General features: G+C 40.1%; 3 protein-coding genes across 3 annotated transcripts; 1 reads left to right on the top strand and 2 right to left on the bottom strand.

Moving 5' to 3' along the window:
- Positions 1 to 1,910: 1,910 nt before the first annotated feature.
- On the bottom strand, positions 1,911 to 3,485 carry LOC130494448 (disease resistance protein SUMM2-like). The gene has a single exon (XM_056997774.1). The coding sequence runs from the start codon at positions 3,483 to 3,485 to the stop codon at positions 1,911 to 1,913; it is 1,575 nt and encodes a 524-aa protein (XP_056853754.1).
- A 4,763-nt stretch (positions 3,486 to 8,248) lies between these two features.
- Positions 8,249 to 9,274, bottom strand: LOC130503133 (disease resistance protein SUMM2-like). Its single transcript, XM_056997773.1, has one exon. It carries the CDS (start codon positions 9,272 to 9,274, stop codon positions 8,249 to 8,251), a length of 1,026 nt encoding a protein of 341 aa, XP_056853753.1.
- A 340-nt stretch (positions 9,275 to 9,614) lies between these two features.
- Positions 9,615 to 11,362, top strand: LOC108831513 (uncharacterized). The gene is made up of 2 exons (XM_056997775.1): positions 9,615 to 9,952; positions 10,401 to 11,362. Exons 1-2 carry the CDS (start codon positions 9,642 to 9,644, stop codon positions 11,239 to 11,241), a joined length of 1,152 nt encoding a protein of 383 aa, XP_056853755.1. The 5' UTR covers positions 9,615 to 9,641; the 3' UTR covers positions 11,242 to 11,362.
- The last annotated feature ends 1,320 nt before the right edge of the window (positions 11,363 to 12,682 follow it).

Genomic DNA, 12,682 nt, shown 5'->3' with positions numbered 1-12,682 from the left:
GCCACCAAGGGCTAAGCACCCATTTTTCTCTTGCGTTAATGCTGCCCTTAGAAGCTTAGAATTAATCTTTGTGTATTTTAGAGGCTTTTTTTTAAGTCACTAGGATCAAATTAGCTGTTAAGCAAATTGTAGTTTCAATTAATATTGCAACCAAATTTTTATTTTCATTAATGATATTTACAATTTAACCAAAAAAAGGGAAAAAAATTCCACTACATACACTATCTTCAACCTTTTTATTTCTATATTGAACACTATCCCTAAAGCATGATTCATGCATATCATCACTCTATCAGTAACAGCTCATTGTTCTTTTTGTGTCATTTTGTCTTTTAAAAAATTAAAAAAATAAAATTATATTCTTATATAATTATCATATATAAATGTCACAATGTACAATCTAATGACTAATGGTTCATTTTTTTGTGCTGGGGAATAATATGTGATTTCTCTGGTTATAAGAAAAAAAGTGTCTCGTGTCCTTCATTCCATTCATCAATTGGTAACTAACATTTCATTTTGGCTAGTAGGTGTACTACTACTCAATTTGGACACTGGGCACATTATGAATACATTAAGTAAACATTTTTGTTCTATCTAAAACATTTTAAATAATTTTGTGGGAAGGTTAGGTAATACGAGCCAAATATATCCACGTAAATGCCTACATACCATTTGCAAGTTGCTACCTCAATAATTCTATCAACAACCAGTAGTTGACAATTTGACATGATTTTAAAAAAAAAAAATTATATATATAAATCAACCTGAAAACGGAAATTTTAGATCCGGTTACAAACCCAATTCGAACAAAAACTTCTAAATCAATGTATTAAAAAAACTACGTGACAATTTGACATGATAGCTGTTGTGCTTTACAAGAATCCAAAACTATAGCTGACATGATTAGTTGTTGCGTTTTACAAGAATCCAACACTATAGCTTTATAAAATCTTTTGGCCTGTGATACTGTATGATATAATTTATCTTGAAACAAAGGTATAGATTTACTTCTCAACTTGATATGTTGATAACTTTATGTTGAACCCTTGTTATGGTAATATGCAGAATATTAGACTGTTTAGCATATCTAGAGTCTAGACCATTTTTAAAAATATTGGCAAAAACAGAAGAATAAAGTAAGTTCATTATTTAGTCAATAATTGAGCTTACAAATAACTTTTCTACCTTAATCACAAAAAAAAAGCATCGAACCACCAAGAAAGAGCACAAACAACAGCTTGTGTGAGAGAGTTAAGACATTGATCCCACAGCTTGTTATCTAGCAAGTGGAGAAACAAACGGTCAACACTCACTGATACTGTGTTTGATGAGAAATGTGCCCCTTTCTTGCGAGTGATGGTGGCTGGGAACAATCTTGTCAGTTTCTTCTTCACATCCACAAGTTTGAGATTTCTCCGGTGTGTCGGATTTTGTAAACTTCCGGATCCTCACATCGTGGGTTGATTTAATTAATATAATATTTTTTTTAAAAAAAGTTGAGCTTTCCTCTTCTTGCATTGTCGTCCAGACATTGATTAGTGTCTGCTAGTATTTTTGAGGAATGTGATCACCGAGTTTGAATCTAGAGTTAGTAGAAACTAAGTAAAGACTTCTTTCGTCAAGTCTCTTTATCTCGTGTGATCACTCTAAAAAATTCTATAAAATTCAATCAATAAATGTTTCTGCTGTATATGTATCGTTTTAGTTGTAAAAATCAAATGATACTTTTTGGAAGATATCACTATAAGTATTACTTAAGAAAACAAAGTTTAAAATTTTTAACGGCCATTTTTCATTTTTTCATATAAAACATGATTAGTGTACTGAAAGAAATAAGTCTTAAATAGTAATGACTATTTCTCCCTTGTCATTGAAATCATTGTCTACTGCTTCGACTCTTAAAGTTGCTACCGCACAAAGGTAACATGCCATTCAGGTCCAAAGAACTTGAAGAAAGGTAAGAAACGGAGTCTAGTGGCTTCATCATCCCATTCAACCCTTTCAAACCATTCTTCCTCTTTGTATTTAATAACAAACTCTTCAACCCTAACGACACTTTGAGAATCCAACGGAAGCTTCCTCAGCTCCGGACACTCTGTTACGTGGATCGTCTTTAGACATGGAAAAGACAGAGGCACCCAATATATGCTCTTCAACGTAGCTAGATTATGTAAGCGCAGACTCTCTAGTTTCTTGAAAGGAATGATATTAACGCTCATAGCTTTCTCCCGGCTTATTATTTCTTCTACTACTTCTGAGTCTAGAACCATGAGACTAGTAAGGTTTGGAGCATGCAACAGCCACGTTAAATCCTTCAGACCACTGCAGCTACTAATATGCACACTAGAGAGGTTTTGGAAGCCTTGAGTTAATGATAAAGTCTTCCTCTCTGCCTTTATCTCCCACATTCCACACTTCCTTATGATGACTTTACGGAGACTATCCATACATGGCAAAGCCAACACTCTAGCTGATTCTTCTTCCTCAAGCCCTCTAAGTACTAAAATTTGAAGACATTTCACCAACCTGGGAGCATATAACAACTTCTCCACAACCAAACTTGACTTGATACTTATGTTAAGAACCTGTAAATGCTCCAAGAGCTGCAACTCCTCCATTAAGCTCATGTCTAGCGACATTTTAGACTCTAGTATTTGCAGTTTCCTCAAACTAGACAGTTTTGATACCCCTGAAACACTCTTGAGTCTCTTCATGTAGTCCAGCCTCAAATGTATGAGCTTTTTCAACTCTTGCAAGCCGAGAGGTAGCCGCCTTATGTATGTCCATGACAAGTCAAGATAGCGTAAGGAGACCAGCTCTGATACTTGTTCCGGCAATTTCCGGAGACTTGAGTTCCCTGAAAGATCCAGGACAACGAGCATTGGGATACACCGGAAGAAATCAGCCGAGATATGTATCAGCGAATCGTTTTTCTGAAGGAAGAGAGTTGCGAGTTTCGAGCACTCAGGGCTGCCAGAGACCATCTCAATCTCATTTTCCATGAGGGACATCCTTGTCACGCCACTCCAGTTCTTGATTCTTGGTATCTCGCGTAACCCGCCTCTTGCTTGCACAACACATTTCTCTTTATCCTTCCCAAGATCAGATGATATCCAGAGAGCCATCTCCCGGACCACGTCATGCATCTTCACTTGTTCTTTATTGATTGCTTCCTCTAGCAGCAAACATGCACGGACAAGTATACCAATGATCTCATAGCCTCGGCTTAATGCTATTTCTCTACTCCCGTTCTCATCTAGGAACCCCTCACATATCCAGTAGTCTATCAACCTCTCTTTCTCCATACGGTAATCTTCAGGAAACAAAGAGCAATACAGGAAGCATGATTTCACCTGTTCCATGTTTAAATGATCGTAGCTATACTTCAAGATCGAGAGAACTTGGTCTTCCATGCCAGAAAACTCTGAACTCAAAACGTTAATAGCAGTACGCCATTCTTGTTCCGTTCTTTTGCATGCCATGGTTTCGCCAATAACGTTAAGTGCCAATGGTAGACCACAGCATTTTTCAGCGAGCTTTCTTGCCAGACAAGGAATGTCCGGATGGCCTTTCAATGTGTTTTTATAGGTCAAATGACTTGATTCATTAGATTAGCAATGTACAAGTATATATACAGTCTCGTAGAGCTAGGGTATACAGAGATACTAATTACACAATAACCCTTAATACATAAGTTGCCTTATATGTCTATACGCCCCCTCAAGATGGAGGTGGGGGAACAACTCCAATCTTGAAACAGAAGTCATGGAATGGTGTCCGAGGTAATGGTTTTGTGAGCATGTCCGCAAGTTGGTCTTTAGTAGAGACATGAACAACTCTGAGATGTCCTCGCTGTACTCGTTCGCGGATGAAGTGGTAAGCTAGAGCTATATGCTTCATTCGAGAGTGGAAGACCGGGTTTGCACAGAGATATGTTGCACCAATGTTATCACAGTAGATAACTGGAGGTGCAGGAAGCTGGATTCCGAGTTCAGAGAGCAAGGAAGAGACCCAAGACAGTTCGGAAGCAGTATTAGCGACTGATCTGTACTCAGCTTCCGTTGATGATCTAGCGACGCCATCTTGCTTCTTTGATGACCAAGAGATAGGGTGAGCACCCAAGTAGATCACATAAGCATTTGTTGAAACAAAATCATCCCGATCTCCAGCCCAATCAGCGTCTGAATACGCATAAAGAGAGAGAGGATTATTCTTACGAAGAAGTATGCCATGTGACATTGTGCCTGCGAGGTAACGGAGAACACGTTTCGCCGCATTCCAGTGTGCATCAGTAGGACGATGCATATACTGAGAGAGCTTGTTGACTGCGTAGGCGATATCCGGACGAGTGAAGGCCAGATATTGTAGACTTCCGATGACAGCTCTATATTGTTTTGGATCATCTAATGGGTTGCCAAGGTTGAGAGACAGTTTCTCTTCAGAGTTGAGAGGTGTGGAGACAGCCTTTGTGTTCTGCATATTGACCTTGTGAAGTAGATCACTGATGTATTTCTTCTGCATCAAGTGTAGCCCCTTTGCTGTTCGGCTAACCTCTATACCAAGAAAGTAATGAAGGTCACCCATGTCCTTGAGAGAGAACCGTTGACCAAGAGAGGCGATGATGCCATTGATCAATTGATGGTTGCTGCCTGTGACTATAATATCATCCACGTACACCAATAAATAAACGAGATGACCAGTCCGACGAAGAACAAACAGAGAGGTATCAGCGACAGAGTTGTAGAATCCAAGCGAGAGTAAGAAGTTCTTGAGTTCTTGATACCAAGCACGCGGCGACTGCTTTAAACCGTAGATAGCCTTGTTTAATCTACATACATGATTTGGCCGATCTTTATCAATGAAGCCAGGAGGTTGAGACATGTATACTTCATCCGTAAGTCGGGCTTGCAGAAACGCGTGGTTGACATCTAACTGTCGAATGGCCCATGATTTGCTTTCTGCCACACCGAGAACTGTTCGCACGGTCGTCGCCTTTATCACCGGACTAAACGTATCTGCAAAATCAACACCATAACGTTGCGTATAACCACGAGCAACTAATCTGGATTTATGTCTGTCATGTTGACCATTTGCCAAATATTTGTCAGTGAATAACCAACGACAACTGACGATGTTCTGATTTGGTGGAGGCGGTACAAGATCCCAAGTCCTGTTTTTGACTTGAGCATTGAATTCCTCGGAACAAGCTTTACGCCAGTTCGGGTCTCGCAAGGCCTGGTTTATGGTGGATGGGATGGTGTTTTTGGTGCGGTTGGTGATGAGAAGGGAATACTTTTTGTTAGGTTTGGTAATGTTGTTCTGGGAGCGGGTAGTCATCCGTTTTGGGGGATTGGTTTGAGTTGGGATAGGTAGGTTTACAGGGTTGGAATCCGATGATGAAGATGATGAAGAAGTTGGGGTTGCGTTTGAGGAAGACGATACAGCTGGAATATCGGTTGAGGTTGGGTTACTTGGGCCTGGGTTTGTGTTTAGTGGGCTTGGGTTAAGGTTTGGGATTAATGGTGGGTTTTGGTGTGGATGTAAAGTTGGGCTCGGGTTTGGTGTAGGTGATGGGCTTGGATCGGGTATTGGGTCAGAAATTAAAGGAGAGGAAAACGAACCTGAGTTTGGTTGAGGGGAGCCCGATGTCTGTTGACTAGTACCCGGCGGTGTCATCGATGACGACGGTGAAGAGACTGAGCTCGGTGGTCCTGCTGCGGTGGCCGGAATTGGAGAAGCTACACGAGTGACCGGTGGCATCCACATGGGTTCGGGATTAGGTGGTGGAGGTGATGGTGTTTGGGTTTTGTTGCGGAAAGGAAACTGTTCTTCATCAAATTGAACATGTCTCGAGACATACAATCGGCCGGTGTCATCATCGAGACAAAGGTAAGCACTTTGTGTAAGTGAATACCCTAAGAAGACACAAGGTTTGGACTTGTCTTGAAGTTTGTGATTGTTGTAGGGACGAAGCCAAGGGAAACACAAACACCCGAAGACCTTGAGGTTGTTGTAATTAGGTGGTTTCGCGAAGAGCTTCTGATACGGTGTTGCCATGTCTAGAATCGGAGTGGGCATCCGGTTAATGAGGTAGACTGCAGTAGCAAAAGCGTATGGCCAGTATTCTTTGGGAACGCCAGCTTGAGATAAAAGTGTCATCCCCGTTTCGACGACGTGCCTGTGTTTCCGCTCAGACAAGCCGTTGTGCTCCGGAGTGTGAGGAGGAGTGGTGAGATGGGCAATGCCATTTGCCGTCAAGAATGATCGCAAGGCTATATACTCGCCCCCATTATCCGAGTATAGAGTTGTGATTTGGGTTTGGAACTGCTTCTCTACCAAGGCTTTGAAGGCTATGAAGACTTCTCGGACCTGAGATTTTCGTGCAAGAGGATAAAGCCAAGTATATCTGGTAAAGTGATCTACAAGGACAAGGTAATATTTGTGGTTTTCAAGAGAGGTTATGGGAGAGCTCCAAAGGTCTGAGAATAGTATTTGTAATGGGCGATTGGAAGAGATTGAAGATTTAGAGAAAGGAAGTTTGTGGCTCTTATTAATAAGACAATGGGTGCAAGATAATTGTTTTTGATGAGAAGACAACACAGGTAACTGAAAATGAGAAATAACTGAATTTAAAATAGAAGCTGATGGATGTCCTAAGCGGGCATGCCATTTTGAGCAGGTTGTTTTAGGAGATGGAGAGGCGAAAAGGGAGTGGATAGTGGATGGAGTCACAGGCCACTCGTAGAGCTCTTCCTTAGTCCGTCCTTGGAGCAATGGGACCCCCGTGCTGAGATCCTTCACCTGGAAATGAGCCGGGAAAAATTCAACAGACACCTGGTTAGTATTACAAAGGCGGTAGACAGAAATCAAGTTTTTATGAATATTAGGAACACATAAGATATTGGTTAAGGCTAAAGGGCGTTGTTTTGAAGGTAATAAGGAAGAACCAGTATGGGTAATTGCGAGACCAGAACCATCTCCGATCAGAACTTCATCAGTGCCTGCATACGGCTGATGCAAAGACAGGTTGGCAAGATCACTCGTGATGTGGTGAGTCGCTCCACTATCCAGGAGCCAATTGTTCGCCGTGTACTGAGGCGCAACAGCTACATTTGCTCGTGGCTGCCAAGGCTGAAAGGGATTGCGCGGCTGCATCTGATCATTGTTGACACGCAGAGATTGCCCTTGGTTCTGAGTGCATCGCCTTGCACTGTGTCCGTGTATGCCACATAGTTGGCACCTTCCAAGATAAGGACGAGGCTGGTATGTGTCGGCTCGATTGTTATTTTGATACTGCCAATTGCCGTTCCTGTTGTTGTTGTTGTTCCGGTTTGAGAACTGCCTGTTGTTGTTGTGGTAGGAGCCACGAGAGTTGTTGTTGCTTCCACGCTGTGTAGCAACATTGGCTGAGATTGGTAGAACCGACTGCTTAGGTGCTGATGCTTGAAGCTTAGCCTCATGGTTAAGCAACCTCTCATGTATCTCAATGAGTGTTGGAGTCGTGTCCCTGCTCTCGATCTGGTCAGCCACACTCTTGTAGTCTTCAGGAAGACCATCAATGACAAACTCCACTTGATCTTCAATATCATATGGTTTCCCCAAGATCGCAAGTTGATCAAAACGAGTTGTAAGCCCCTGTATGTATTCATCAACTGTCTTGGTTCCTTTCTTCCAATCTTTAACTTGGTGCCTGAGTTGTTGAATGTGGCCCCGTGTGGGCTTTGCATAGGTAGCCGCAAGAGTCTCCCAGATCTGGTACGCCGTTGTTGCGCGGGACAGGAGTGGCTGAATGGTTGGAGTTATAGATCCAAGCAGTGCACTGAAGACAAGTTTGTCTTGACGCTTCCAATGTTGGTGATCAGGATTTGCGACTTCAACACCATCGGTTGTGATCATTGGTGGGGGGATTTCTAGAGAGCCGTCAATGTAACCGGCTAGATCATATGCATCAAAGAGAGCATGCACTTGTCTGCTCCACATCAAGTGATTGAGACTGGTGAGTTTTGTGACGTTTGTCATGTTGACACTGAGAAGTGTTTTGTTGTTGATGACAATAGCTTCATGTGTGGATACAGGGGAGGCCGACATGTTTGAAAGAAAAAGAAAAGCGGTAAAGAGTTTTTAGGTATGGTGGCTCTGATACCATATAGGTCAAATGACTTGATTCATTAGATTAGCAATGTACAAGTATATATACAGTCTCGTAGAGCTAGGGTATACAGAGATACTAATTACACAATAACCCTTAATACATAAGTTGCCTTATATGTCTATAGTTTTCTCCAACTTTCTTTTTAAACAGATCCCAAGCTTCTTCTGGTTCTAGACAATGAACTTGGATAGGGTCATCAACCCCCATGCGCCCACACACTTCTCTAGAACGAGTGGTGAACGCTACTTTGCATCCGTTTTGTCTGCTCGGATGCGGGACTCCGACCGCTTTCAAGTTCATTTTCTCCCATATATCATCCAGCAACAGCACAAACTTTTTGCTCCTGAGGACATTGTGTATCTCAAGGGCTCTCTGGTTCACATCTTTCTGGTCCCATTCCTCTTCTCCATCAAGGCCTAGCTTCTTGGCGATGTCTCCTTGAATCCTACGGATCTCTGGAGTTTTAGACACCACAACCCATATCACAACCTCGAAGAAGCCGCCGCCACGTGTTTCATAAAACTTGTTGTTGAGCTGTGTGAGAAGAGTGGTTTTGCCTACTCCACCCATGCCATACATACCCACAATCTCCACTCTTTCTTTCATGAGATGAGTCCATACTCTTTCGAGCATTTTTTCTTGACCAACAATGGTGGGTTGAACAGGCATCTCATCCACCTTATCCACCGAAACCGTCTCAGTCACCTCAGTAAATTCACATTGAGAGCTCAGACTCTCAACCTCCTTCAGCATCAGAACAACCCTTTTCCCATAAAGATAGCTCAATCTCACATTTCTAGAGCAAAGCCCACAGAGACACAGCCTTTGAAGCTCAGTGTCATTAGTCCTAAGCAGATCATTGAATTTGTTCTCGGTGTTGAGGACGTTAGTAAGCCATACCTGGACCAGAGAAAGCCTTTCACGACGTCCTGTAAACTCTTCTCGGCAAACCCTTCTTTGCACATCATCCCGCTTTGCCTTGAGCATTTCTATGCCTTTCTGCAGAGCAGCTAGATTCTCTGAAAGGCTGTATATATAACTCCCCTGAGTGCAAAGACATTGAGAGACTTGATTCACCACTTGGTCACATGGCATGGAGATCGAGAATAAACCTCCCATTATATTGCAGCAAAGAGAGAGAGAGAGAGAGAGAGATTCAGAAGAAAAAAATCAGAAGCTGAGCCCCCTAGTGAGAGACAATTATTAACAAGAATGAGTAGATAAGAACACACAACCGTATGTTGAAAGTTTCAACCACCCATGGTTGGAAAATAATGCATTGTGGAAAAAAATATAGACTTTTTCTATGATAGGTTTGTGAAACCAAGTCAAGGTCATAACTTTGGAGTCTAACTCAAGATCTTTGAAAAGTCTTTAAACAATAACTTGTAAAGTTAGCTTACGTCTTTATCCCTAAAGTCCATGACGCCTCTCTATATAAACAGATAATTAATATCTCTTTAATTTCTCATTCATCACCTTAAAGATGTATGTTACAAGGCATCTCTCGGAATACCAGAGAAACTCGTCACAATCGTTGCCGGAAGGTCCAAACTCAGGCGTACTTGTGATTCAAGATGAAGAGTCGAAACCGACTTGTTGCTTCGGATCTTGCTACGATGGTGAACTCAGAGGCTTGCCGTTCCCACAGAACGCAAAGCTGACTGTGACTTACAGAACCGGAACTGGTAAAAACAGGCGCAGTTACCATGACCCCGTTCTGTTCATTCCGGTTCCTGGACAGCCTCTGTTTTTGAACCGTTATTATGTCATTAAACGCCGTGGGAAGCACTCAGGGTATGTTACGACCAATAATTTTTGAATTATTTTATCTATATTTTGGTTGATGAAAATAGATTGTAGCATTGTTTGGTTCGGTTTAATGTTTTTAATATTCTCTCCGTTTCAATTTATATAATGTTTAGAAATTTTTTTTTCTAGCAAAATAAATGATGTTTTCACTATTTTATATAAAATTTAATATTATCTAAAATTTGTGACCAATTACAAAATTTTGCTTTTTTATTGTTTGAATTGTTTTTGTTTAATACTATTTTTATATAGCTAAGATACATTGTATAAAAATTGTATTTTCTTAATATTTGTACAAAAACTTTAATATCAACTAAAATGAAATAAAGAGGGTAAATTTTGAGGTTTTCAATACATTTACTTTTGATATATCGAAACTGAAAGACCTGACTTGCGCAACAAGATTCCTTAAATCCTAATTATTTTCTTGCAGAGGAGCTACGGCAAGTGCAAAAGAAGAAGACAGAGTCCCCTGCTGCTTTTGCTTTAGCTACATTCCTGAAGCTAAGCCACAAGAAGCAGATCCTTATGATATATACCAACAATTCGAGATCCATCAACGCAGAGCATTATCTTGCTATAACACAGCCATTTCTGTTGCTCCTAATGGGATACCACCTGAGTTCCTTAAAAGAAAGTATTGGACCGTTGAGTACTCGAACTCTCAAGATTTTGGTTTGAGAGATGATGCAAAGGGAATCAACGCTGAGCTTCGTTCTGAGCTTCCCAATGATGTGAATACAAGCGTTGTGGTAGGAAAATGGTATGTTCCTTTCATATTCGTGAAAGAAGGAGACGCAAAGGAGCAGATGAAAAACTCAACTTATTACAGCATGACTCTTAAACAAAGATGGGAAGAGGTTTACTCATGTAGTTACAACGAAGCAGAAAGTGAGGTTGTAGTTGATGTCGAAGTAGATACAGAAGTGGTGAAGCTTGATGGAGAAGTAACCAATCTGAGGGAGACAAGAGCTGATGGAGTTGTTTGGTTTAGTGTCTTAAGGGATGAGAGACAAGACAAGAAGATAGGTCTTGGGTCAGTGGTCGTGGAGAGGATTAAGTGGGAAGAGGAGAGGTTCGGGTGGTTAAACAAAGGCGATGAAGTAAGGTCTAGCATTAAGAGAACAGAGAGATTCGAAGGCGGTTCATCACAGTGGGAGAGTTATAAATGCTATGTATTGGTAGAGAGCTTTGAATTAAAGAGAATGGATGGGAGTTTGGTGTTGACATATGAGTTTACACATGTTGATAAGTTGAAGAGTAAGTGGGGTTGAGTTTATTCAGCTTATTTGTGTGTCATGTGTGCAACTTATGGTGTGTTTAATTTAATGAAAGCTCTTCTATATTCATGTAAACTCTGTATAATGAATAATCTAGAACTGGTTTGAATAGTTATCTTGCTTGGGTGTAGTAGAAAACGATAATACAAAAACAAAACCTCTCTCTACAACAAAAACAGCTTTTATGATGCACTCTTCTGCTTTCTTCCAACCGCTTCCATGTGGCCTCACGTTTTGCATCAACTTCAGGTTCTTTTGATTCATTATCTCTAAACTTAGCAAGACATTCTTTGAAGAAATCTCTGGATCAATTTCATTAAATATCTTCTGCACGTTCAGCTTCATGCTTTGAACAGTATGGTTCCAATGCTTCTTAGCTTTTCTCTCCAGCGCAGGGAGAATGATAGGAAGTATATAACTTTTTGGTTCGGTATTATTAGATTCTCGATCTGATCATTGTTCCATAAGAACAAAGCTCTTTCTGCAACCTGCAAAATATTAAAAAGCACTCAAACCTTTTTGTTCTTTCATGATACAATAAGAAAACTGGGTGATACATACATATAAGTCGGATTAGTATTTGCTTGATACTTAATTTTATAATACGTTTCTCTATTAGATGGTTTAGTTTGGTTTTTATAATTGCAAAAATTTAAGATAATTGTGTCAATTTTCAGGGAGAGTACATGTCCTTGTCCATCTCTAGAGCAGGTTTGAGCTAGTCATGGTGATCAGAAAGTTAGGTTAGCAGTCGATTGAATGTCTGAATCAATTTGGTGAGCGACAGCCTCAGAAGTTGTCTTTCTCACTATCAAATACTATCTTTTGTGCCATTTGTTTTATTAACTTTAGATTGAATGTAGCACTTATGTCCTTATACATCTTATTGAATTCACAATTAGGCAGATCCACTATTTAGTCAAAATTGCAAAACAAACAAAATAATTTAATAAATGCAATAGTGTTGAGTTAATTGAAATGGTTAGTGAATGAATAAACCATAAAACAACTTATTTTATATCTAATCCATCATGCAAATGGACTAACATTGGCTCTAAGAAGATTTATGTGGATACGATTCAATTCATTAAAGTTTTCATCAATATTTTTTTGTCAATAGGTCTAAATCAATCTACCTCTTTTTCGTTCTTTTAAGAATACTTTGAATATCTAATTAAAAAATATATACTTTGAACAATAGTTTATTTTTGTTCTTTTGGATCGTTATTCAATGGGAAATTGGGTGAGATATCTCACCTAAACAAAAACTTATAATTCATTATGTAACCAAAATCACATCCTCTCTCTTCTTCTCTTTTTTTATCTCTCTCTAACTTCTTTCTACAAATAAGCCCTTATTCAATTACTCATAATATCGCAAACACTTCAAGATAAAATGAAACATTTAGGCAATAATATAAAATTTGGAAACAAC

Source organism: Raphanus sativus, unplaced genomic scaffold (genome assembly GCF_000801105.2).
Source record: "Raphanus sativus cultivar WK10039 unplaced genomic scaffold, ASM80110v3 Scaffold0818, whole genome shotgun sequence".
Classification (NCBI taxonomy): Eukaryota; Viridiplantae; Streptophyta; class Magnoliopsida; order Brassicales; family Brassicaceae; genus Raphanus; species Raphanus sativus.
The sequence above is the reverse complement of the archived record's forward strand: the minus strand, read 5'-3'. Positions and strand labels throughout refer to the sequence as shown.